The sequence below is a fragment of the Podarcis erhardii genome (genome assembly GCF_964252035.2).
Source record: "Podarcis erhardii genome assembly, chromosome: 14".
Lineage (NCBI taxonomy): Eukaryota > Metazoa > Chordata > Lepidosauria > Squamata > Lacertidae > Podarcis > Podarcis erhardii.
In genome coordinates this window covers 52,522,007-52,549,421 of record NC_138503.1, presented here as the reverse complement: position 1 = coordinate 52,549,421, position 27,415 = coordinate 52,522,007, and the positions used below count along the sequence as shown (strand labels likewise).

Below are 27,415 nucleotides of genomic sequence, written 5' to 3'. Positions count from 1 at the left end.
ATTTGTGTGCTCTTTCAGGATGAATCTAATAAGAGTTCCTTAAAGTTCTCCCAGTTCTTTAAAGTTCTCCCAGCAGGATGCACATCAGGATCAAGATAAAAATAGCTTAGGAAGTAGGGCTGCTAATACCTCACATGAGACTTTTGAGAGCTGCTGTTAATCAAGGTTGACACTCTAGGCCAGATGTACAAAAGGAATCAGCACTAGAAAACTTCTTATACATTTACAACTTGGTTTCCCTATCTATGGGGCCAATACAGATGAGGCGGGTGAAGAGGGAGGCAATAGCTGAGCTTCAGACTAATTAATATACCAGGAAAGGAAATGGACTGTTGTTTGTTTGTTTGTCGTGTGTGCAGAATATCTTAGCTATACACCCAACTGCAAACTGCCATAACCTGCTATACAAATGTTATAACCAAATAAGTGAATAAAATGAAATATAATGTGTGAGGAAGCACAAAGGTTTCCAAGGACAGGTGGGTTCTCGGTGGCAGTCAATTCTCTCTGGATTTGACTCCTGGTCTAATCAGTAGATTACACTTATGTATTTAAAATATTCAAGGTTTCTGCATGTGCTGAAGAGGGAAGTGAGGGGCAGATGGGAATGTTGAATGGTTTATTTAAATGTAAAGGTTCATCATTGTTCCATCCGATGTGTATGTCTTTAAGGGGCCAGAGCAAGGGCCAGAGCAAAATAACAAGACCCAGCTTTACAGCTGTGAAACATAGCAGGTGCTGCTGAGTTGTATTGATTAAACTGTGTCAGCAATTGGGTGTAGTATATAAGGAGCAGCACCTAGCTCTCCCATTACCCTGGGGGATGGGTTGGTGGTTGGGTCATGTTTGTTTGTTGATGTATTTAGTGTAAAAGGAGTTTTTGTTTTTCTAATTAAAACCTTGTTTAAGTACTTTTTGAGTCCCTTTTTAATGCATGGTCTCCCCAGCAAGCTCTCTGCTGCGCTACAATACTGCAAATAGCCAACAGGGAATTGTCAAACTGGGAAGATAACCCATCTAGGAGAAAGACGACTAAGATCCTAAACCTCTGCTGCCTTGCAGAATATATTTGGGAGAAGAAAAGGCTAAGGGGTAAACCCTACACAAATCTGGAGTCCCTAAGAGGGTTGGATGGCACCTTCCAGCAACTCCTGCACCCAAGCTGGTGCTAAATATATTGCTCTGCTTTCTTTTGGACCACATCAGTGAGGTCAAGAGGGGAGTCTTGTCGTCTGGGCAGCTCAGGACCTTCATACTCACTGCCCAGGCTTGTGCCCCCAGGCAGTTTGACTTCACTCCCAGAGGCAAACTCCATTGTCTCTCAAGGTAAATAAAAAGATAAAGGTCCCCTAGACTGTTAAGTCCAGTCATAGGAGACTATGGGGTTGCGGTGCTCATCTCGCTTTCAGGCCAAGAGAGATGGCATTTGTCCACAGAGAGCTTTCCAGGTCATCCGGCCAGCAGGACTAAACTGCTTCTGGTGCAACGGAACACCGTGACAGAAACCAAAGCGCACAGAAATGCCATTTACCTTCCTGCCGCAGCGGTACCTATTTATTTAGTGGGTCTGGTGTGCTTTCAAACTGCTAGGTTGGCAGGAGCTGGGACCGAGCAACGGGAGCTCACCCCGTCGTGGGGATTTGAACCACTGACCTTCTGATCAGCAAGCCCAAGAGGCCCAGTGGTTTAGACGACAGTGCCTCAGATGGATGCCAACAACTAACATTTTTTTAAAGAGCATCCTATGAACCTGCTTCTATGGAACTGCTGTTATCTCTTTAGGTGGAATGATAAATATTTTGAAGTTTTTAGTGGTGTTTGAACACCTTCTAATTAAAATTTAAATGAAAGACGGCTGCCACAGAAGTGTAATTTCGCTTGAATGTTTCTGCAGCCGACGTTTTCTCTCTCTTTATTGGGATAACTTTTTATTGGGTTTTATAAGCAAGGAATAATAAATGATACAAATAAATAGTCGAAGTCTTCTCATGTCATAGCATGATAAATTTGCAATAATATCAACAACATATGGTTCATTATTAGTTCTTGGTTCATGAATTGGTTTAAACAAAAACAATGGGGGAAACAGGATAGAACAGTTAAAAGATAGCATTCAACATCACATAGTTAAATGTCTAATTAGGAGCCCTTGTGGTTGTGCTTAGATTAAGTATTTCCCCTCTTATGTTAACAATGAAACAATATAAAGTGTTGATATACTGATGAAAGCAGGAGGGGTTCAAAGAGAAAACAGTAATTTAGGTTTGAATTTTAATTTAGATCAAATAGATTGAGCCAAATGTTGATGGGGGGGATTGCTCATTTTCTGGAATAATGACATATGTTATGAAATTCAACCACACTGGTGTAATGTCATCTTCTTGATCTGCCCGTGTGTCAACCATAATTTATTTGTTATTTGTCAAGGAAGGATGTTTCTCAGACTATTTTGTACCAATTGCCTGTCATGATGCCAAAAAGGCCTTTCCAGTGTCTGGTTATGTTGAGGCTCGTCACTTGTAATAAATGGCTTTTTAATTCTTTATTATGTGAGCCCAGATTGTTGTCTTAAAATGTATTTAATAAAGTTAATTTTGGTTTGAATTCCAATCGTTATTCTGTTATTTTATTAATTTCGTGGAATATTGAATTCCTGAAAGGTTGGTTTTTTTTTACATTCCCACCACACATGGAGATATGTACAGGGTATGGGGCAGCAAGGCACGAGGATGGATCATTGCCAGCTTCCTGGGGGTTAGGTATCATGTATATATGGGTTAATTCTCTACTGCAGGCTTCCTCAAACTCAGCCCTCCAGATGTTTTTGAGACTACAATTCCCATCATCCCTGACCACATGGGAGTTGTAGGCCAAAAACATCTGGAGGGCCGGGTTTGAGGAAGCCTGCTCTACTGCTTGCAGAAATAGACTTTGCAGCTGACATTTTCCTCCTATTGTAAAAGCTCCATCATTTTAAGAAACAAGGAGCTTTAACTATTGCAATTATTGATTGTTTCTCGGCAACTCAGCTTATGGGTCCCTAAGCCACTGTTTCACTTACACTAATTCACTCAGCTCAGGACGCTAATTCTTTTTACCTGCCCACATTTGTTGAATGCTTCCTGTCAGGCACTGAAGCCCAAACAAAAAGCAGATGGGGCAATTTGCCCAGCAGACAAGCATGATTCATCTTTTCAGATCATGGTCCTCAGATGCAGCCTGCTTCTTATCATGGAAAATTGAAAGTTTACTAAAGAGGCTCAAAGGTAAACAAGGAAAAAACAAAGACCACTTGTTCCCTCCCCTCTTACCCATTGCCTGGCACCGGATATGAACAGTCTTCTCCACTTCGGCCAAAATTCGGCTTTCTGGCTCAGTAGTAAAATAGGGTGACTCTAAAGAAAGATAAACCAGAATAGTGTAAGAAAATATATTCATTTAGCTTGACCATTTGACCTAACCTAGAATTCATTGTGTGCTCAGGTTCAAACCCAAAAGCTCAAGAGTGCACAGGAATTCCATTAATTTCAATGGAAGGACTCAAACGCCATGATTTGTCACATGTGAACTCAAGACCTTTCACTCAAATGAATGGAAAAACTCTTACAGGGCAGAAACTGATGTGCTCCTAAACTCAAGCTTCCTCTGGATTAAGAGGAATGTATTTAATACAGTGTTACAAATGGCCTAGTTTGACTTCTATTTTGGGTTTATGGTTTCTTTTAAGTGATAGCCTCATAAAACAACCTCAACAATTATATGTGATGATGAATATGAATTTCAAAGAGCACTGAGAAACTGCCAATTTATATTTAGGGTTTTACACCGCAAATTAACATCAGAGCAGGGGCTGCTTTTCATTTTACAGGCGTGAATCAGAGAATATTTTAATTCTCAGCTTAGACAAGCCATCCCGGGAGGTCCATAAAGGGTTTTATTTACAGCAACACATTTTACACAAGGACTTGCTTCGATATCTAATAACACCATGCCATGTAGCTTGGGACATAAAGAACCACAACATGAGGATAGATCCATATCAGCAGGTTCAATAAGAATTGTAACAAGCAATGTCTCAATATGTGCTGGGTCAGGAAGATTTTGGGCATCACATGCCAGGACGGATCCTCAAAGAAAGATGTACTCTCCCAAGCCCACACTCTCCCAGCATGTTCACACTCCTGTCTCAGCGACGTCTATGCTGGTTTGGTCATGTCCACAGAATGGAAAATGGCAGGATCCCCGAGGACGTGCTCTATGGGGTGCTGGCTTCCAGCACCAGGCCAGTTGGCAGACCAACTCTGTGTTATAAAGATGTTTGCAAACATGATATGAAGACTGGTGACATTAACCCTGCCATATGTGAATCCCTTGCAAATGATCACAGAGCCTGGAGAGAGACAGACAGGTCATGTATCCACACCAGTGACTGGAGGAAGAATGACCATTGGGAGGAATGGAGAGAGAAGAAATGCCATGGTGCACCTGTAGCAGCAAAGCCAGACTTCATCTGCCACAATGTACCTGCAGGCATCTTGTGGCTCTCTCATCTGTGTCAATGGGCATATTTAGCAAGTAACTCGGTGTATTAAAGGGCTCAGGTTATAGCATACTTTGTGGGTTGTGGTAAGAGATTGCAGGAACTGTTGAAGGCTAGCTGTCAGAACAGTGGAACTGAGTGAAGACTTTTTGAAGAGATCATCTGAGGAAGAAATTGGAAAATTGCCAGACTTCAGAACTCAGAGAACCCTTTGCAAGCAACTCAACTTAGGACTCAGCTATGGTGTTTAACAGCAAGGACTTTGAAGCAAAAAACCTTATCTGGGCTCAGAGAGAGAAAACTACCTGTAATACAGTGTTATCTCAGTTTATGAACTTAATCCATTCTATAAGTCTGTTCTTAAACCAAAGCTGTTCTTAAACCGAGACGTGCTTTCCCTAATGAGGCCTTTCACCACCAGTGCCCTTCCACCATTCGGCTTCCGTTCGTAGACAGAGTTAAAGTTCGCTAACCGGAACACTACTTCCAGTTTTGCAGAGTTCGTATACCGAATAGTTCATAAACAGGGCTGTTCTTAAACCGAGGTACCACTGTACTGCTAAATAGTATGTGATGTATAGCGGTGTGTGTTTGTGTTGGCCTAGTATAGACAACTATGTTAAATGGCTGTTTTCTGTGCTCAGATTAACCGTGTGACTGGGCTTCCATAGTGTATACACTCAACAACCACAACACTTTCTGTCCTCTTGTGATCCTGCTGCCCGTGGACTTTTACATGCAACTTGCTAATATTTTTTTATTAAAAATATATCTCAGTATGGGTTTTCCATTTTCTTCTCAACAGAGACATCAGGAGACAGAATTTCCTAGAAAAATTAAGCCTTCAGAGTGAAACCAATAAGCAGAGCTGTTTGCATGATTTATTGTTTTTTAATAATATCAATGTAAGGACATTATTGATCTTTTGCAGCTAAGTAACGGTTATTAACACAAACAATATATAAGTGCATGAAGTGACATATTTATTGAAAAAAAACAAACTTTAAAGCTATACATTATTGGGAAATTGTGGTGGACAGAGCGTGCTTGATCCTTAATGCTGAGGTTTTATGTCTTATCTAGAAAAGTACCAAGGCACAAGGAGCACAGAGCTGTAAGCAGCTGAGTTGACTGTTCACGTATTTGAAAAGCGCAAGGGACACATGGGGGCTAAATGGATACATGGGCACTATATGGATACACAGCTAGCAAGTTCCAATATAAGGTGGATAAGAGAAATGTCAGCATGCCAAAAACTGGAAGTAACCTGTAGGTTTTGGCTGGGTTGCAAAACACTGAGTACACTAAACTACAGATGGAATGGCAAGAGGAATGTGAGAAGGGCATTGCAGCAACCCGAGATTACTCCTGTCATGCCAGGGAAGCTTAAACATGGCTTCTGTCTTCTCCCCATCAACCCACATATATTCTGTTTTCCTTTGTCTTAACAAGCACCCAGTTCCTTTCTCTGTTCAGCCTTGGCTCCAGCAAAGGCATGAAGGCCTGAGCAACCTCCGTCTGAGCCTTCCACCCATATCTGCCATATATAGGTCTGCAAACAGCACCATCTTCTTGAGAGGTCCTGGGCTACTGTGAGATTTGCTCCACTCCTTGCAGGTGGAGTTGCATCACTGACACCAGGACAGCAACAGGACTGCAGCCCACCTTGTCACTCAGGTATGGTCCTGGTGGATCAAACTGCTCTTCATTTATATTTGTTACTGAATTTTTATCTTACCCTTCTTCCTGCTGGAACTCTGGGTGGCCAACAAAGATATCAAAAAATGCAATCACATTAAAAGAGTTTGGATTTGGATTTGATATTCCGCTTTATCACTACCCGAAGGAGTCTCAAAGCGGCTAACATTCTCCTTTCCCTTCCTCCCCCACAACAAACACTCTGTGAGGTGAGTGGGGCTGAGAGACTTCAAACAAGTGTGACTAGCCCAAGGTCACCCAGCAGCTGCATGTGGAGGAGCGAACCCGGTTCCCCAGATTGAGTCTATCGCTCTTAACCACTACACCACACTGGTTCTAAAACCACAATTAATTAATTAATTTAAAAGCACTAATTAATCCAATTGAATGCTCATAGCAGCAGCATGTATGGTCATCACCAAGTTTTGGAAGGACCTTAAGGGAACAGCTGTAACAACTTGGTACAAGAGAGTGTGGCAAATAGCTCTCATGGAGAAAAATTGACAGAAAACCCAAAATTAGCAAAAGGAATAAAACACAAGGACACGTTCTCTGTAAAGTGCTGGAACTTTATTATATACTCAAAGCATTCCAGAAAATGAAAGTCCCAAAGCCATCTTGTGGATAGTGTAATCATCAGTATTTTGTTGTTTCTCCACTGTCATAAAGCAATGTGCTACTACTGTAAGGCAAATGCGAGCATCACTTTGGGGTCCCCAACACTGAAGTTCAGGGTGATGTTTTTCTGTGAAAAATCGTTGTTCAAACTCTGTTTCACAGGACTGTAGGTCCTGAGCTGCTGGAAAATACCAAATAATATTTGAAAAGAAACACTAATTAATAACGTATAAAGACGTATATTCCTGGGTGTTTGATTTCTCTTGCACTCAAGGTGGCAGGTGAATGGACTACGTACAGAAGCTGCTGCTGCTGCTGCATTGATTCTCCTTCAGAAACAAGGATGAAATCGCAGAAAGGAATAATCCACTGCTGCACATGTGACAGGCTACCAAATGAGAAACATTAAGGGATTTGTGGCACCTAACTTCAAAAATATCCAGGATCCATTTACAGAATCTGCACAGGAAAAACAGGTCTATTTAAAACAGCATACTGATGTTCAACAGGACTGGTACTAGGATAACAAACCAGCCAGAATCAATCCATGCAGCTGAAGTGGCAGCTGTCATCAGATGTCTATTGGCTAAACCTGCTCCCTTGAGCATTGAAGCACTCTGCAATATCCTTCAATTTCTGCCAAAGCACATGCTTTTGATGTGAAGTCAGAAGAGCCCTGCTGGGTCAGATTAAAAAAGTCCTCTCTATTAGTCCCACATCTCCTTACCCTCAATGGCCAAGCAAATTCCTTTGGGAAGCCTACAGGGAGGGTGTGAGCATAACACTCCCCTCTTGTTGCCCAGTAACTGGTACTCAGAAGAATTGGTGCCCAGGACTCTGAATTCCAGAAGAGAGCTAGAGTTGGCCAGCAGACCAACTTTGACAGTTGGGCGTGACTATTCACATGCTAATCACATCATTAGAACATCTGGTGTCAAGTTCAAATAGGCTTACTGCGACCACCAATGACCTGAGTAGTGGTCACAGTGAGCCCCTTCCAATTCCATTTGCAGGTGCAGTTTGGATTGGAACTGCACCTGCAAACACAAACTGGGGCTCTCAGCAAACCACTTTGAAGGCATGCAATCAATAGGCTTATTGGTGCAAAAGGGTTCTTCCAAAATGGCTTGCTTTGGCATCAATCAGCTGCTTGACACTGACTGTGAGCTCCCTCAGTTCCCTAATGGGAAACATCCTAGTGCAGCCCACCCACCGCCGCTCCCCTGCAAAGAAACAATGGGGAGCTCACTTGATGCTCCTGATTGCTCCTGTGGAGTCGCATCCCTCCTGCCCCACGTGGGGCAGGAGAACACAGTTTGGGAGAAATTGCCTTGCAGCCTATATTGGGATCCTTGTCCCCACCCCAGTAGACTTAAAACAATTATTTTAGGAATCTATGGGGTACCGTAATCCACAAAGGGCATTGCAGCTTCCCAGCACAAAGTGTGTTAGAGTGAGAGGTAAAAAAGAAACAAAAGTGCATTAGAGCAGCTTCAGCCTGCCTTCTGAAGCAAAGCAGTGTTTTTCTAACTAGCCTTTTCCGGCTGGAGTGCCAGATGGAGTGATCAGAGTTTTTCCAAATATGTTTGCATATCTACAGGGACTGGGATCATTGTGTCGTTTGCCATAACTAACAGAGGAACATCTGTTAGTTGGTGGTGATTGTCTGTTATTAATCACCGAAGCCTAAGTCCAAATGGGTGACCTAAGATGGAGTAAGGTGCCAACATAACCCATTACCTACCCCCGGAGGCATCTATTTCACACTGAAATGATCCCCGATGATGTTTTAACTAGGCCATTCACTGTTCCAAAAGGCCATTCCAATCCTATCTGAACATACTGCATATTTGAAGGGCATGAAATAATGACGTTGAAATTACACAATAGGCGAATTTGAGCATCCAGATCAAAGGAGGAGGGTGTAGCGTCGGCACATCAGCCGTGTTGTGAAATTGCAATGCCCTGCAATGTTGACGGTGAAATGGTCCAGAAACTATCAGGATGATAGTAGCCATTTTATGGGATCAGGCCAAACAATTTACATTTAATTACTGGAAGGTTAGGAGCAGAAAAGGTTTATTAGATTAAAATTTGCTAGGGCCATGAGGGGCCAAATAATCTTGCTTTGGGAGCTGGAGTCAACATGTAAGACCCCAGTTGGCCATCCCTGAGCATGAGGTCATTGGCAACACAAAGTGTATGTCTGGCTCCTACTAAAAAAAATCTGTTGCTGTTTCTCAGTATGCAAAGTGGATGCCATGTGAAGATCCCCTAGGGATGCCTGAGGGATGCTATTTTTTTGCAAATTTTGACTTCCACTGACCTGATCCAAACTTCCCACGCTAGTGTGTGGCTTAGAAGTCACTCTCGGTCAGATTTCACACATCTCCAAATGTTGCGACACAGTCATTACCTCAGAAAATGTATCGAAATGCACTTTAAAATTATAATTTGAGGGGAAAGGGACATTCACATTCATACATATGTATAAAATGCTGGTTTTCATAAAAAATTAAAATCCTCAGATTAATGTGGAAACGTCATGGAACAGACTTTTAATAGGGCTGAGGCAGGTGAAAATAAAATGGGTTGGACATAAAACCATTTGTGCCTCTCCCTTTATGGCTTGGGGGTGGGTGAGAGGGCACTAAATATTGTTCTTCCCCAGGTGAAAGGTGGAGAAAGGTCAGGTGAGAGCCAGGAGTGAAGACTGCCTGTCTGCCAATATGGGTGGGTAATTTCTGAAACTTTTCCACATTACTCATTAAGTGGGAAGCTGAGATTGATAATGGCTTTTTGTGCATGGCAATTTTATTATTTTCCTAAAGTTTGCCTTTATTCACATTCAACTGGTTTTAAGCTGCTCTCTGGAAATCGTTTTAATTTATTAGTAGTACAGTTGATGCTGCATTGTTGAATTTTTGACATTAGGCTTATTTATATTAATAACGGGGGGGGGGCAGAATCCTGCTGAATCTATTGTTATAGAATTGTGTTTGCTATATAGCTAGGCTTATAGAATGGGATTGTGTATTGATGGGTTCCTGCTATACTTGTGATCTACTTTAGAACACAATCCTAAAATAATCTAATGTGGGAAAGCAGATCAGTTTTTCTTAAGCATGTTTGCTCAGAAGAATGTTCCATCAGATTCAGTGGTGCTTAGGACTGTGAATTAAGGGGTCAAGAAGGAAGATCCAAAGGAAAAGAAATAATTGTGCCAAATAAATAGCTCTAATATTTGCAGAAGCTTAATATGTATAGGGAGCACAGCATCCATTGAAACTTATGGGGAGCTGCCAAAGATTTTCATCCCATACATAGTAGGCAAATAATTTTGATAGGATTGAGGCAGGTGAAAATAAAATGGGTTGGACATAAATAATTTCATGAATAATTTGATTGGTATCCATTTTCACTCAGCTTCCAGAAAACATCCCAAACACATTTCACAATCAGGCAATGTGCACAGAGATAGGAAACCATTGTACAGATTCTGTGACAAAATGGTGTTCCTGCACAGCTAATGAGGAAACCTGCACTCAGACTCATCTACTGCAAGTTCATTTATTGGCGAATAATTTGTAAAAGGGAACAGCTGCCATTCATTACATTTCTCTGTCCCTCAAAATGCACCTTTCTATATATAAACCAGATTTGCTCACTCCAAAACTGCAGCCAATACCTGCATCCAGCAAATGTGTTGATCTATGATCCTTTATATTTGCGCACGCACACACATTATCCTGTTTGCCTTAATGTAAATGCTGCCTGTGTTAGATCTTGCTTAGATCTAACACAGACTCCATTAAAGCATGCATACAGCTGCTCCTTTGCTTCCACCTTATGACACAATTTGTTCCCAAAGGGAGATATTATACACACACAAACACACATTTTCCCCGAGCTACGAAACATGAATCCTAGTCACCACAGAGCAAGCACCTGGAGCTAAGACACTTCACCAGCAGCAGCAGCCCACAATGACTCCTGGGGAGGAGGGTTGATTCATTCCTCACTGTGAATTGGCAACTGTCACAGGACAGCATCTTTCTGCTGCAGAGAAAATGTCAAAGACCTCTCTCAGATCTCAGAAGCCTGGTGTCATCAACTCCAAATTTAAAGACAGCCCACAACTCAACTGCTTCAGCAGACCTGCTGGAGAAAACAAACTTGAAGCCAAGGTCCAAAGGCAGAAATAGCCTATTGTGGGTCAAATCTTTGATTGGACTGCATTCCTTGCATTGCCTATTCTCTCTCTCCTTCTCTTGCTTCCTCACTTCTGCCCTTCTTGTCTTGCTTTCTTGTTTCTGCCCTCTAGCCTTTTGTTCTGGATACAAATTCCAACCAACAGCACAGAAGTAAGTCCTATGGAACTTACATTGACCGGGGCTAGGATTGCAGCCTGCCTTGCTGGGTTAAAGGAGTACATTGATAAAATGTTATTAAGTATGAAGAGAGGTCAGGCATCCTTTAATAAGAATGGAATGTTTGAGGGCTTTGTACAGAGAGAGGATTGGAGTCTTCTCTCTGTGCCTTTTGCCTCTGCTCCACCTTGTCAACGTCCAAGGGGTCAATGGCAACGAGGCATTGTGGCCTCACACTGCTTTGTCCCACCTGACTATCCTGACATCTTTGTATCATTGCTTTTTTTTCTTTTCCCCTTTGTCCAGTTCTATTTTCAGCCACAGCTTCTGCTTTAAAGCACAATTGTTCATTTTATGTAGTGGCAAGATTTCATAAACTCTTACTGAAACGGCAGTATAAAAATAACTATTTGGAGCTGTTATATTAAAGGACCTCCAAGAACACAAGGAAAACATTGGTAGTTTTTTGTTGTTGTTTTAGTATTAGTCCCATTTCCAAATGAGGGCAATGGCAATACTTAATCTTTGGATGACTAGTAGCAGAACAAATATGTTCTTATCTAATCTGCAGCAAATCTTCCCCAAAACTGCTGCTGTGCTAGCTCAGGAACACACTACCCTTTAAAAAATTTATAACAACTGCAGCTAATAAAACCAGAGTTTGGAACCACCTTAGTTTATCTTTGCTAGAACTGTATGAAGAAATCAAAGAAAGCTTTGCCACACTAGTTGGGAAATTGTGCTATGTGTTAGCAGCATGAGGGGGATCATTTTATTTCTTGATGCATCATGGATGCAACTCACTAAATATTCAGATTGGAAGCATTTTGCAGGAATTTCTGACTGATAGAATACCAGGGCACTGAAATGCATTCATGTGACGGAGTGGGACCTTAGTTTTCTATTGAAATGAAAGGGGTGCTGTCAGGGGTTCAGGAGCAGAGACACAGGAGATGGAGCAAATGGAGAGTGAGGAGGAGGAATACGAGGGGGGTGTAGGCAGTGACAGTGGTCAGAGAGATTCCACGAGTCTCTCCAGCGAATCGGAAGATTCACAGAAAGGAGCGCCGATGGCCAGGGCAAGGGGGGTGCCAAGGGGGAAACCCCAGAAGGAAGGGGCCAGCGGGGACTCCCTGAGCAGCAGTTGGAAATCAGGACCAGCTTCCCACTAGAGCGCAGTGGGGGGGAGGAGTCCCAGGCATCGGGACCAGTGTTCTCACCACCAGAGAGAGGAGATGAGTCAGGATTGACCACACCTCCATCAGAGAGCGGGGAAACGGTCAAGAGGAAAGTCACCGGCTGGGCGCGTGCGCCAAGTTCAAATGTACAGGCGAGTGGCACAGCAGGTAGCCCGGATAGGGAGCCAGGTCCTAAAGCCCGCCGGAAGGAAGGGCAAGACTCAGGGGGGTCAGCGTCAGAAGAGTCCAGGAAGGAGGAAACCCCAGGGGGCAGAAGGACCCAGAGGAGGAAGGAACAGCGCAGGAGGTGGAGCCGGGCTAGGATCTTAAACTGGTGCGGAAGGGGTAGTGACTCAGAGGGGACTTCGCCGATCTAGAGCCAAGACGTAGGGCTGCACGCTCTGGGGTTTGAAATGGAAACTAAACTTCAATAAAGACTTTTGTACATTACATCAACCGGGCGTTGGTCCTCTGTGAGCTGGGACCTAGAGGCAGCTCTGACAGGTGCGATTTAAGGCCCCTCAAGTCAAGGGCATTTAGCATATGAGCACTGTCTGCATTGCAAAATCCAGGTTAGGAGTTTACATGACAGAAGTGGATCTTGATCGACCACTATGGTGGCAAACAATGGCATCAGTGCCTTCTCCATTCGTGCTGGTTTATATGATTGCACAGGAACAGCCAGTATTTTCCATCTGAAATATAGTCCAGCAAATTTTAAACTGGAGTCATTTTTAATTTGTTATGGGTTTAACAGCATCACGTTTCTATTTTGCACTGCTCTGCGGTACACAGGACCTACTCATCATAATATTTGTTGTTTAGTCGTTTATTCGTGTCCGACTCTTCGTGACCCCATGGACCAGAGCACGCCAGGCACTCCTGTCTATACTACATAATAATAATAATAATAATAATAATAATAATAATAATAATAATAATAATTTATCATTTGTACCCCGCCCATCTGGGAGGCTTCCAACAAAGATTAAAAATACATTAAAATGTCACACATTAAAAACTTCCCTGAACAGGGCTGCCTTCAGATGTCTTCTAAATGTCAGGTAGTTGTTTATCTCTTTGACATCTGATGGGAGGGCGTTCCACAGGGTGGGTGCCATTACCAAGAAGGCCCTCTGCCTGGTTCTCTGTAGCTTTGCTTCTCGCAATGAGTGAACTGCCAGAAGGCCCTCGGCATTGGACCTCAGCGTCCAGGCAGAACGATGGGGGTGGAGACGCTCCTTCAGGTATACTGGGCTGAAGGGCATATCATCTGTCCTTTACATCAGAATGAGGCCTTTTTGCTTCCAGTGGCAGTTTGTGGTGCTGAGTGACAACCTTCTGGGCTACTAAGAAGCATGTGTGAGAGCTCAGATGATGTCTTGCAACAATACAGCATGACCAGCCACCACAAGACTGTGAGCAATGAGAGCAGGAAATATAGTATATGTACCTCTTTCCCAACTTCACTTGTTCAAGTAGCACAACCCACCCACCCTCCTCCCCTTTGAGGAAGAGCAATGATTCACACACACACACACACACATCTAACCTGATTAGCATTGGATTGGCACATTTCCCACTTTCCCTAGGATGCTGCATTCTGGGTCAGCTGGTAGAATGATTTGACTGATTGATTTAATGATTTCTAATTGTCTCAAGACAGCATCCCAACAAAGGTCCGTATAGTAAAAGCTATGGTTTTCCCGGTAGTGATGTATGGAAGTGAGAACTGGACCATAAAGAAGGCTGATCACAGAAGAATTGATGCTTTTGAATTATGGTGCTGGAGGAGACTCTTGAGAATCCCATGGACTGCAAGAAGAACAAACCTCTCCATTCTTAAGGAAATCAGCCCTGGGTGCTCACTGGAAGGACAGATCGTGAAGCTGAGGCTCCAATACTTTGGCCACCTCATGAGAAGAGAAGACTCCCTGGAAAAGACCCTGATGTTGGGAAAGATGGAGGGCACAAGGAGAAGGGGACGACAGAGGACGAGATGGTGGGACAGTGTTCTCGAAGCTACCAGCATGAGTTGGACCAAACTGCGGGAGGCAGTGGAAGACAGGAGTGCCTGGCGTGCTGTGGTCCATGGGGTCATGAAAAGTCGGAAATGACTAAACGACTAAACAACAACAATTGTCTCAGCTTTGCAGGTTGACCTATGCCAGAGGACAGGTTCTTTAGAGAGAGGGGGGCAGTGGGCAGAGACCCTAAAATGTGAATATAGGGTACACAGAGACGGTTGCAGAACTCCTACAGGAAGGGCAATGGTGGCATCCAATAGCAGTGTCTGGGCAGCTGAAGTAGATTCCTACAGAGGGCAGGGCAGGCTTGCCGAGAGGGTCTGGCACAGGATTGACCTATGAGCACCTGAGGCAGCTGTGGCCAGAAAGCCAAGTCTGTTCCCCAGGGCATGGAAACAGGTGTCCATCAGTTCTCCACATTCACTGGTGCTAAGTTTTTATATTGCTGAAAGTTTTAAAAGTTTAATAAATAAAAAATGCTTTGGCTTATTTAATCTCAATATAGTGTCCGCCTCGTTTTGCTGCCCACAATTTTGTAATTACAGTATGGCTGAATCATCCCACTTTCTGTTTTGCCCTTTCGCTTGCTTATGAAAAGCCTAGGAATGAGGATATCACAACCTATCTTGGTAATACATAACCAGCAGAATCATACCCAACCTGTCCTATTTATTCATAATATATCAGAAACCAAAATTATATCCAACCTGTTCTGTTTATTTGATCTAAAACTTGCCTACTCAGCTTTTACGTTATATTTCTAGAACTATTATTTCCTTTTCCAAATTCCACATTGCCCCTTCCCTGTTACATCACATTCATCTGTATTTTGTCTTTGTCTGTTTTAAAACTTCAATTCAAAAGGCTACCAGCACTTGGCTTTCAACGTGCTATAGGATCACTCTATAGCAAGGGGCAGGGGGATGCTAGCCATTGGCTAAGCTTGCCACAGCTGTGGGAATTATAGTTATAGGCAAAATCTGTTGGGGAAAATGTTCCCCACGTCTGCTTTACAGATTCCTGAATGAATTCTTTCATGTTCCCATTGCTCTTGTTAATGTACGATCCATTTGTGTTTAACCTACTTAAGCCACAAAACAAAAATATCTTCATTAAGTGCCTCTCTGGAAAACACTACATTTCATTCCAATTTCTTATCCCTGTTCAGATTTTTATCACTCCAGAAGCCAATTCTCCCTCTCCAGAGTCCCATTTTGTGAAGCTTGGTAGACAGAATTTCTGCTCCAAATGAACTTTCCGGTCAGTTCTGGAGTACTTGTCTAGCACAATGTCTAAGCAGGCTCAGGAAACCTTTTGTTTTCTTTATGGCAAGACATTCATGGTGTTATCTACTTGTGTACCCTACAAATATTTTATGTGCAGAAATGGACAAGCATAATAGAGTCCTTAAGTGCAGCTAAAACAGAATTTAATAATGTAGGCTTCAGAAGAAACACCTTCAAGAAAGCTCAGAGAGAATGATCCCTTTTATAGGAGCTCTTTATCATATTTGATTCTCGCCTGCACCTTCCCCTTGGTGCTGTGCCCTGACTAATTAAGAGATGGCACTCTTCCATTTTGGAACGCCAGCTTTTTTCATGAATTATTCCACTACTAGGTTGTTTTAGCTTCCTGTTACACACCCCTCCTAATGTTCCACAAATACATAAATCCCCCAATGCAGCTGACACTGGGAGTAAACAAACCAAACGAGAGTGGCTTGCCGCATGAAAAGTGCAATAAAATTAACTGATAACCAATTTGTTACTGATTTCTTTTCATCTGCTTCTTCATACTGCAAGCTCTTTTCATGACTTCATTCACCAGTGCCCCTATAAAAACTGATATGAGAAATAAATAAAACATCCCAAATAAGAGTATGCAGACAACTCTAATCAAAGTTGTCATTGCAACACTCAAAATCTTTCCCCTAGCGTTTGGTTTTTCTGTTCTAGCTACTTAAGCACCATCTTCACTTGGAGAATCAGGGGTTGAAATAGTGCAGGAAGCAGGATCTGACAGGACAGCAGCAAAATTAAATTAGTCACAATAAAATGGCGGGGATAAAAAAGGGCTTAAATCAGAATCATAAATAATTGAAATGGGCTTTTGGTCTTTTAAAAAAGGAAAAGAAGCTGGGAGATAATAATCTGCAGGAATAAAACAAAAGAAGAACCTTAGACTCAAAGTTCACACAATGCATTCTAAAATAAAAAGAGGACAAGGAATAAAAGCGTAACACAACTTTGCAAAGGGGAAAAATGAGAAGCACTTCTTGACTTGGATAAAATGCTCCAAAGTGCCTGAAGTTAATAAAAGCCATCTGCTACATTTAGAACAAATACATAAAACAAAGTATGAATTCACTACATTTACATTGAGGGTGCACATCATGTGTCAAGAAGGAAGCTGGGAAGGGCACTGACTGACAGCAGAGCTTCTCAGAGGCAGCAGAGGTGGCTTGCACACTTTGAGAGCCATTCCTTCTCTTCCCATGTCTCCCTCAACCATCCTAATGGCTCAATCCTATACTGGTGCTAAATCAAGTTAAGATGGAGCAAAGTATGCCAGACCCATTCTGCATTCTGGAGCAGGACCACGGCTGGCTGAGCTGGCCTAAGCCTGACAGAGGGAAAATAAGCCTTTAAAACTCTGTGAGTTACACCACCTTTCTTGCCAGATTAACTTATACCAGGTTGCCAAGTCACAGGACTGAGCTGAACAGGCTTAGGATCCAGGCTAAGTCTCATCCTCTCTGGTCCTACCAAGATCCACTGGCTCCCAGCTGAGCTGGGATGGAGAAGATACCCTGGTATATCTCCAACTGAGTCAAGGATGGAGATTTATGCTGGTATAGTCCAGCTGCACTGCAAACTTCCTGGTTTAAGTGGAGTTCTGCTGGATCCTAACCCAGCTAATTCTCATGGATCTTGCTATAGGATTGTTACTTTTGTTCATTCATTCATTCAAAGCAATTTATAAATATTAAAACAACAAAATAAAACTACTGTGGCAACCTTAAGAAGAATGGTCAATAAAACCACAAATTATTAACAATACAAAACACAACCTTAACACATTAAACTAAACACATTAAACTTTCTTCTGTCTTTTTTCTTTTATTTCTTTTTTGTAAGCTTTAAAAGTAATAAATATTATTTTTTTAAAAACCCCCACAAATTATTGTCAGAGTTCAAAAGTATAAGCTGATTAAAATTCCCAGTTGTATAAAAAGTGCAATACTCTGCCATTAGAGACTGTGCAACACCTCCTTTCTCAGCTGACCCACAAGAGCTGTCAACTGAGCAACCTTACAGGTTGGGAAGCACAAATGAGAAATGTGTGCCAGGTCTGCTCTGTTTGCTAACACATTCAGTTTCAGCGGCCAACTAGCTGGTAGATATGACCAAAATCCTTATAGGTGGTCTATCAATACAGCAGACACCATGGCCAAACAGCAAATCTTGGACCAAACTTCTTTAGGGTGCAGGTGGTAGATCACATGGATGAATGCTCAGAGAATACACACAAACGTCCAGCTGATCTGAGGCCAGTGGATCTTATGCAGGTCCCACATATCTTATATAAGTCCCTAAAAGTGGGCATTCTGGGGAAGTAGTGGGGGTGGGACTGGGGGGGTGGGGACTTAGAGGCAAGTGCGTGAAATTTGTTTCTCCCTTGCAATAATGCCTGGAGGGCAAGGAAGTTTCTTCTTTCAACAGCCAGCATGCAGTTAAAAGTAAGAGTTTCAGAAGGAGGTGCTGTTTAAGCGTTGAGGTCACATAGAGGCCTGAAGGATTAAGAAATGGCCAGTTAAATTCAGGGCCTTGTGGCTAGGCTACAAGGTAGCTTGGGGATATTTTATGACCACAACCATTTTCTCTCCAGAACCTCAAATTTCTCTATAAGCGTTCACAAGTAGAAAGTAATACAGAGCAACTTTCTTAAGTGCTCTGCCAGGAATAAGCTGGCAATTAGACAGGGCTTCATCCAGCTGGAAACCAAGACATGTAAGCTGCCTGATAAATATTTAATATACTATGTTTCTTCCAGTTTCATGATCACAGTTTAAGATTCAGTGTTTTCCATATAACATTGCTGTTAAGGGAAAGAATATCCTTGATGAATTTGTATTCACAATGAAGAATTAATTTTGAAGATAACCCTACTTCACCCCTTTTGTTCCATTTGCCAAGGAGAAGTTCAGCTGTAAGGTCGGTGAAATATTAAAATAACCATTTCTATTTCCTATTGTACTTCAGTTCAAGGCTTGTGTTATGAAAAAGGAGCATTACCTAGGATAGACAGAAAAGCCTTTGCTCTCTCTGGCTCAGCGGCAGCGCTGCCTCTCAAGTGTGCCTCGCAGACGTACATTCCAATGTCAGCAGAGGTTGGGTTGGCAATAGCAAGACGTCTCCCAAAACTGCTAACTCCACTGGTTATTTTGATCCCGTTCCTCTTCCAGGCTACGCTTAATTTTTCAGTAGGCCTGTGAGGGTAAAAGTCACACCAATTATTACTGTGAATTATGTTATCTGCAGTAATAACACACTGAACATATGACTCACCTAACTCTTCCAGGATTGCAGGCACATTGAGCAAGGGACACTTAGAAATAAATCTAGACGCCGCTCCGAGGTCATAGGCAGAAGCATGCATCAGAGGAGGGGAAGAGCAGCTCGAGTGCCATCAAACAAGCATGGCTAATTGTTACAGCAATGGAACTTTTAAGTGCTAATGATTTGCTTTGCCTAAGCAAAGGATGCTAAAAATAAACACCACTCAAGGGACACAGCTGTATGGGAGGCACTTTCATTATAGCTCAATTTTGGAGGTGGCTCTAACTATTATCAAGAATGCGTCCGCTTTTGCAGGAAGAAGCAATCAATTGGCTCTTGGGACATTTTGGATCTTTATCTCTCGCGAGGGATCTTCTGCCACCCTTGTACACATTGTAAAAAATTCAATTCACTGGAAAGAAAGCATCAAATCCCCAGTACTCATTTAACATTATTGAGGTACTTGAAGAGCAGAACAGCTATTGTGGCTTCCCTTTCCATATCCAAAGACTTCCTTGGGATGAAGGGGATAAGTAGTATCTTTAATGAATAAGGATAGCATATAAATTAACATATTTATCAGTGCTGTGATTAACTGCAAGGATGTCTAACATTGTAGACACCTGTCCACCAAGACGAGTTGCACAACTTTAATCTTCTGTATAAATAATACTGACAAAATTATTATTATTTTAACTTGCCTATTCCTTTCTGCAGTTCAGGGAATAATGCACATCACTGTGAAAATAAACACTACTCTCGGGACTCAGCTGTATGGAAGGAAGTTTCATTATAACTCAATTTCGAAGATGGCACTAATTATGATCAAGAATGCCTCTGAATTCACAGGGAAGCGGCAACTAGGAATACAATTCAACTCACTAGGTTTAGATTCCACACTTCTTGGGGGGGAAACCAATTCTGCGTATTACCACTTTGAATTAAACAGATGTCTTCTCTCTTATTTCAGGGTCGACATATTCCTTAAAATGAGTTCTCATTCTGTCCTGGCTGTTACATTACCTGCCATTGGCCACACATTCCAGGATGGCTTCATTACTCCCAGCGACCACACTGGTATTGCGTGGAGGAATTACGATGACAGGAGCTGCAGTGGAGGACAAGATGTCGGGACCTACAAAGGAGGAAACCAAAAAAGCCATAAACATTTGGTATGTCTGGTTCAGGAGAAACATACATGACTAGAGTCAGTATTTACCCAGGTCAGCCAAGTTGTTGCCCCTGAAAAATCTGTCCGTTTTTGGAAGATGTACGGGGACAGCCTTTTAAAAATGTTGTTAGTACAGTAACTTTAATTACATTACACATGCAGTATGAGTTATTATAATCCAGTTTCATTGCCTCCTCGGTGCCTCTTAACAGTTAATGACCTAAACAAAGATAGATTCATCTTGACTCAAGCACATATTTTCCTAGTGTATAAAAATAATGAAGAAGCACTGCCATTTTTACTGTATTATGCAACTGGACCAGGGCATGATGGGGAACCCCTCTGTTCTCATACTTGGGATCACTACATCCCAACCCAAGATGCTTTTGGTCTCGCAGACGGCTCTTCTCCACTTGCTGCAACTATATATTGTATTCCTATGTTCACAACAGCCTGTCCTGCATTGTATTTGGACACATGATAATAAACTTCAATGTCAGCCTGCTTAAATAAATGAAAAAGAGCTTCTCATTCCCATGGATCGTTTGGTACTTATTCTAGAATAGTTGCAACTTGGACACCCTCAGTGATGTTTATTCTCTGGAAAAAGTGTTTATGGGGGTGGTTGGCATTTTGTGTTTCCGCAACAAAGAAAGACCAATTTCAAGCACACATAAGTACGTCTACTTTCATTGATGAAATTCTTCATAAACAGCAAAAAAAAATATTTAAAAAAATCACTTTTGCTCTGCAGTAGATCTCCATCCTTTCATTAGCAAACGCCTCTTTGGTCAGTAAAAAACAAACAAACTGCTTTCCTTATACTTTGCAAACCCCTTTTATTTTAGTACTTGAAGCTTCATATCACTGGAAGCCAAGAGAGCCTCAGGGCTGCTCCCAAGCAACATGGAGGAGGCCCCTTTCTTGGAGAAGAAATAAACAGAGCTCCAAAGAGGTTTTTCCTGCTACCAAGCACTTTTATTTTTATCAAACATTTGCTGACTTATATTTTTAAGATCTTTTCATGTTTTGTTTAATCTTACTACTTCCATGCAGTTTCAAAAGAGCCTGCAAGTACTTGAGTGAATTCTTTTAAAAGATTTTTATACACTAGGGAGCAAATATGAAATTAACAAAGCAGCATATCACAGCAACTTCAATCCTCTTTTCTTATCAGAAAAGTAAATAACCCAAATCTGCTTCTCTTTTGTGAGTCTACAAACTGTAAATAATTTAGCTTATGCAACTCGGCATGCTGGGGGGGGGATGGCAAGGGGAGGGCGAAAGCTGCTGTCTTAGGCTTGTTTCTTTTTAAAAAATTCAATGCATGTATTTAATAAGTGAATTAAAATACCAATATGTTATTGCTTTGCTTCAAGCTATTCATTTGGGGGAAACACTGCATTGTTTTCACTACATGAAAAAGAGTATAATAAAAGATTGCTAAAAATAAGGATTGCAATAAAAAGAGTTGCAGGGGGAAAGGAAATTAAACTACATCTAAACCAATGAAAATCCAAACTGGCTCATCAAACACTATACATTAAGGCAGCTTAGCAGTTATAAAATCTGCATTTACAAGATGATGCAATTAGGAAATGGCAACTGGAAGTTTCCAAATCCTTCAGTCACTTGCAGAAAAATCTATCATGAAACTGCAGAGGATGAAAAATATTTGTGGCATATTTCTTCCGTTCTTTTCTTCAGATGTTCAGTAGTACAAAGGTTTAAAATGTGACTAGCAATAGAGAAGAACTGCCCCCAACCCAAAAAAATTGATTGTGCACATGCATAAATGGCATTGAAGTATTTGTTTTTTAACCTATCAAATATGACTACCGATCTGATCAACTGTGACTTTCAGCACCACCACTGGTTCTACCCAAATAGCTGTTTGAGCCTGACCTTTTGTGCCTTATCCTCAAAACTAGGATCACGGTAAAATCCTGATACTGATGACAAGTTAGTTTGTCATGTCTGCCCATGCTCATTAAGCCTAGATCGCTGCAACCTTTGTGTGAGGCCAGATATTGATTGCTGTGACCTGTCACTTTGCCACACCTAGCTCAATGCAGTTGTCCCTTTCGACTCCATCCCAGAACGGTTGCAGGATGTACTCACAGGTGCATGTGAAACCAACCAATCATGACATTGCAACATGCACCATGGTGGCAGAAGACATAACAAGGTCTGAAGTTGCACTTCTTTAATACACATGTGCAGGGATCTTCGGAAAATGACCAGTGTTAAGTCAAGATTATACAGTGGATTTCAGTAAATAGCAAAACAATTTTCCAATTTTACGTTCATCAATCCCTAGGTACAACTAGTGGGGTATGTTTACAGTATTTGTTTGTTATAACAGACACACACACACACAAATTATTTATCAAACTGCTTTTCAAACTCCCCACTGCTTAAACATTAGATTTTCATGTGAGAGGGCTTAATGTTCAACAAACTCAAGTCCACCCCCTGCCCCAGACTCTGGGCATGTGTGAACCCCTCACCCCAGAGCTTGGGTTTATAGGATTCTTTGGATTTTACTCAAAGAATACTAGCATGTCACTGTTCAAGAAAGGATATGTTCAAAGGCATAGCCACAAAACCTGACCCTCATGAAGAATGGGGTATGCCCTGTGATCATGCTTGCCATGTTTGTCTAAGGCACGCCAGATGTTGTTGGTCTCCAAATCCCATCAGTGTCAGGAATCATGGCTAATAATCAGATGGTGGGAGTTGTAGTTAAGTAGGCCACACACCGGCTACTTCAGTCTAGGAAAATGACCAACAGTAATGAGAGGAAGAAGAGCACAAACTACTTGGGCCAGTTCCTGATATGTGGGGTGTTTGCAATTCTCAAAACCTTTACCACAAGGTCAACAATATTGCCCTTTGGGCAGTCTTTCAGAGATCATGTCAAAAATAGAGGGAGAGAGAGCAGTCAGTGACCCCTGTAACCAATCCAGGAAGCACTCAAGCTCAATTGGTTGATTTGCCCCCAATGAGTTCATCAGCCAAATCTGATTTGGAACATAATATCACTGTGTTCTTTATGTGATCCCTGATTGGCTGAGATCAACTGCCTCTAACAGAAATCAATCCTGCGAACGTTAGTAAGCAGTATCAAGGACAGAAGGGAAATGACAATAATACTATTTTGTTTAAATATGGCCGTAATTCTATGTACGTTCACTTGGCAGCAAACTTACTTGATGATGCAGTGGCACAGAAATCTGGAAATTAATAAATAAATAACTTTGCTTCCACTTAAATATGCATACACCCTTGTGCAAATTAATTGAAACAAAGCATGTTTTCTATCTTAATCATAATCCTGTACTCAAAACAAACACAGAAAGTCAGTTTGATCATTTTTTATGTTGGCTGATGCAATCATTACATCAGCAGCTGCTGTATTGCATCAGATTTTAGAATCCTGTCTGGCCGCCGTAGTATATGATGCAATCATTACATCAGCAGATACAGTATTTCAGCTTTTAGAAACCTGACCATATGTGATTCGACCGCCATTCAAGATGGATGCGACACCTAGGAAACATACAAAGATCGTAACTCTGCACGAACACACAGCTAAGAAGTATCAAGAGATTGCTTCAGCGGTTGGTGTGAGTTTAGCAACTGTCACCTGTGTCATCAAGTTGAAGCAGGAAACCGGATCGGTTTCTCCTAAATGTAAAGGAAAGTGTAGTCGTAAAAAGAAAACAACTCCTAGAGGTGATGCTTACTTGCTTTGACAAAGCAAAAAGGATCACCGCAAGACGAGTGACTCATTGAATACGGATTTGAAGGAGAAAGGAATCCAAATCAGTTCCTCTACAGTTCACATTTTTGTACAATAAACTACTAAATTCATTGTTTGTTTCAATTAATTTGCACAAGGGGGAAGACTGGGGGTGTAAAGTTTTGGGGGGTTTTAAGTGTGAAACAAAACATTTTATGAGCTGCTTGTTTCTTTTTCAGTTGCATCTATATTTTTACCTTTATTTGTTGGGGGGACATTTTTGTCCCAAGGCCTTCGTGTTACTTGCCATTATATTCTGTGGGGAAAGGTGCTTATTGTTATTTTGAATCATTTATTTTTTGCTTTTGAAGGCTGAAGCTTTTACTAACTCCTCGTTTCTAATGCATGGGACTTAAATATGGAAGGATTGCCTCATTGAGTTTCAGACAAGGGGAGAGATTAGAACAAAGCCATATGCTGAAAGGCCAATAGACAAGGTACTAATTTGGCAATAATGCCCACCTCCACCTGCCATGCCACCAGCCCTGCTCTTCATCTGCTTCAAAAGAAGCCAAAGAACAAATGAGGACATTGTGGTGACCTCTAACAGATCACTCTGGAAGAGAGTCCCTTTGTGCTTCAAATAGATAAGCGAGGGAGCTGGGGTGACTTCATTGTGCTTGCAATGAGGCAGATATAGGCTGGACTTCATTTGCTAACTTCTTACTAATTGCAAAGTGAACAATGGTGAATAGCGTTCGCACTTATTTCATTTTCATTCATGCTACGTCCTGGAAGAAGCCTATTAGCAAAATTAGCAATCTGATAATGGCTTCTGAACATGTGGGGTTAAGATGATGCTGATCAAGACCTAATATATTTCTTTTGAATCTTGCCATAACAGTAGAATAATACTGGCTTTTTATCTAATGGAGGACTAATGTGCTGAGGCTTCTAAATAGCGTATAATATGTTGCTTTGTTCAATTATATTAAACTCATCAAAATGCTTCGTGATTGGCCCGTAGAACATCAATTGAAGAAATAATTATTAGCAAACATGTAACCAGTATGTAACACTTCACATTTCTGAAAGGGTCTTATAATTAGGCAGCATATTAGCAGTTTCCTTGTAGCTGAAAAGGGTCATTTGCAGTTTTGCACAACCAACTGCTCACATTTGTACCCACAATAGCCCCTTCTCTCTAATTGTGATCCCCAATCCGCTTGTGGGAGTCCAACGTCAAATCTTTCATGAGTTAGAAGCAGAAGAAGAAAGAAACAGAAGAGCGGAGCTATTTGAAAAGAATCATGGGCAAGATACCTAACAGCTGCTACAAACCAGAAGACCTAAACCCAAGCCCAGTTTGTTGTTCTGAAAAATTCACTAGATCCTGAAACACCAAGCTTGTGGCCTTGTCCACAAAGTCATAGAATCATAGAATTGTAGAGTTGAAAAGGACCATGAGGGTCATCTAGTTCAACCCCCTGCAATGCAGGATTCTTTTGTCCAATGTGAGGCTCATACGCACAACCCTGAGATCAGGAGACTCATGCTCTACTGACTGAGCTATTCCGCAGTAGGGTTCCAAAGCAGACAGAGACAATTTGTGTTCCATTTCTCTTAAGGCAGTGGTGGGAAATGAATGACCCTCCAGATGATGCTGTACTACAACTCCCATCATCCCTGACGTTGGAAGCTGCTTTATACTGAGTCAGACCATTGTTACATCCAGCTCATTAGTGTCCACAGTGACTGACAGCAAGCTTTCCAGGGTTCAGATGAGGGTTATTTCTAGCCTTATCTGAGAATAATGGGAAATGAAGCCGATGCCATTTACATTCATTCATTCATTCATTTATGAATGAATGCATGGAATTATATACCACCTGTCAGGGAAGAAGAGGAATTGTGGAGACGGCCTCCCGATCCTGACCCTTCCAGGGAGCAGGAAGAAGAAGACAGTATAGATTTACAACAGGGGTTTGAGGGAGGTCACAGCTCAGAGTCAGATGAGGGGAAAAGCTGGGAAATTATGGGACAGCTGGAACAACACCCAGCTGACTTGTTGTTATTAGAAAACATTCCAGACCCTCCATCTCCCAGAACCCAGCAAGTTTTAAAAGTAGGAGAGCAAAGAGCTCAAAGGCAGAGAGGGCACTTAGCAGAACCCGTAGAGGCGATGATGAGAATGACGAATGAGGAAGTAGGAGAGACAGGTGATGACTCAGGACAACACCATTATCCAAAAGCCTGGGTTCTATAGCCTCTCTCTGTAAGGACTGACATAAAAAAGCACAGTAAGAAACATTTCCTTGTCTTTATACTTTCCTGGGCAATCAGTCAGGAGCTGCTGACAGCATCCTGACACCACCCTATAACCACAGGTCTCAGGGCGGTTTTACATGCAAATGGAAGCTTTACATATTGGACTAATGGGAATTAAAATTTGGCAACATCTGAAGAGCCACAAGTTCCCCACCCCTGCCTTATGGCAAGAGTGAAATGGCCAACTGGCCCTCCTTCTGGCCTGATGTCATGGCTCTGGGATCAGACTCCCCAAGGAGTGCAGTGTAGCTTCATAGTCTGAGATGGAGGGCAGGCAGGAATTACTCTCAGCACCAGTCCCAGGTGAGTTCCTTCGCTCAGAAGCCCCAATGCTTCAATCTTGCCATCTCCCCAGCCTGAGGAGTGTGCATTGCTATGATACTCAGAAGTCACAGTAGTGACAACAAGTCCCACCAACACTGTAGAAGCCAGCACTTAAAACAGACAAAGCCCTTTTAAACAGAATTGGCTTCTCCCAACATCTAAGGAGCTAGCAGTCAAGCTGAGCCATGGCCCTTTCAAAGCCTTAGCTTTTGCTAAATCAACATTTGCTCCTGCTTCACTTGGGAGTTATTCAGGATCCACCACTGAACTTCTGATGGAACCCCAGTTTTGTGCTGGAACCACCATAAAGAACAGAACAGTAATTTGCAAAATATAACCAGGTCAAGCTTTTCCCATCACCTTCTCTTCTTTGTGCCTAGAAAAGAATAATCAGCATGTCAAATTGTGATATGATGCACAGGTAAAGAGGGCTAGTCAAAAGTTGGCAGCTCCCATTGACAATTTTCCATTGTGTGCTTTTAATCACATTTAGGGAAGCTTCCTAAGATGCAGTTTGAGAATCTCCCAGGAAGAGAGGGTTTCCCCAGTGGTTCATGCATGCCATTTCAGAATTCTGGAGCGGGGGGGGGGGGATCGATAAATAGGCCTATGCACAGATTCTAATTTACATCAGGAGAAAGCATCTGTTACAGCTTGTATAACATCTGTGCTAGCTCATTGTAAGCAGAGACATGGGTTCTTCTGAGAAATAGTTGTATGTGGTCTGAAAGTGAGAAGGGGACACTTCCCTTTTCCCTAAATACTCCCTTCCCTGCTCCAGGGTGCTCTGAAGCAGTAAGATGTCAAAACCCTCAGCCATATTACTCCTGCACTGAATACAATTCCTCAAGAGGTTG

At 42.0% G+C, this 27,415-nt stretch overlaps 1 protein-coding gene across 6 annotated transcripts in view; it reads right to left on the bottom strand.

Annotated features, from left to right (window-relative positions):
* SDK1 (sidekick cell adhesion molecule 1) overlaps nt 1-27,415 on the bottom strand; it is a 595,311-nt gene that overhangs the window by 241,377 nt on the left and 326,519 nt on the right. For all 6 annotated transcript variants that reach the window (XM_081839463.1, XM_081839466.1, XM_081839467.1 and 3 more), the window contains exons 6-8: nt 20,014-20,125; nt 18,727-18,920; nt 3,312-3,395 (exon numbers count right to left, since the gene is read on the bottom strand). In XM_081839463.1, coding sequence (XP_081695589.1) covers nt 3,312-3,395; nt 18,727-18,920; nt 20,014-20,125 — 390 coding nt within the window. The remainder of the gene's footprint in view (nt 1-3,311; nt 3,396-18,726; nt 18,921-20,013; nt 20,126-27,415) is intronic.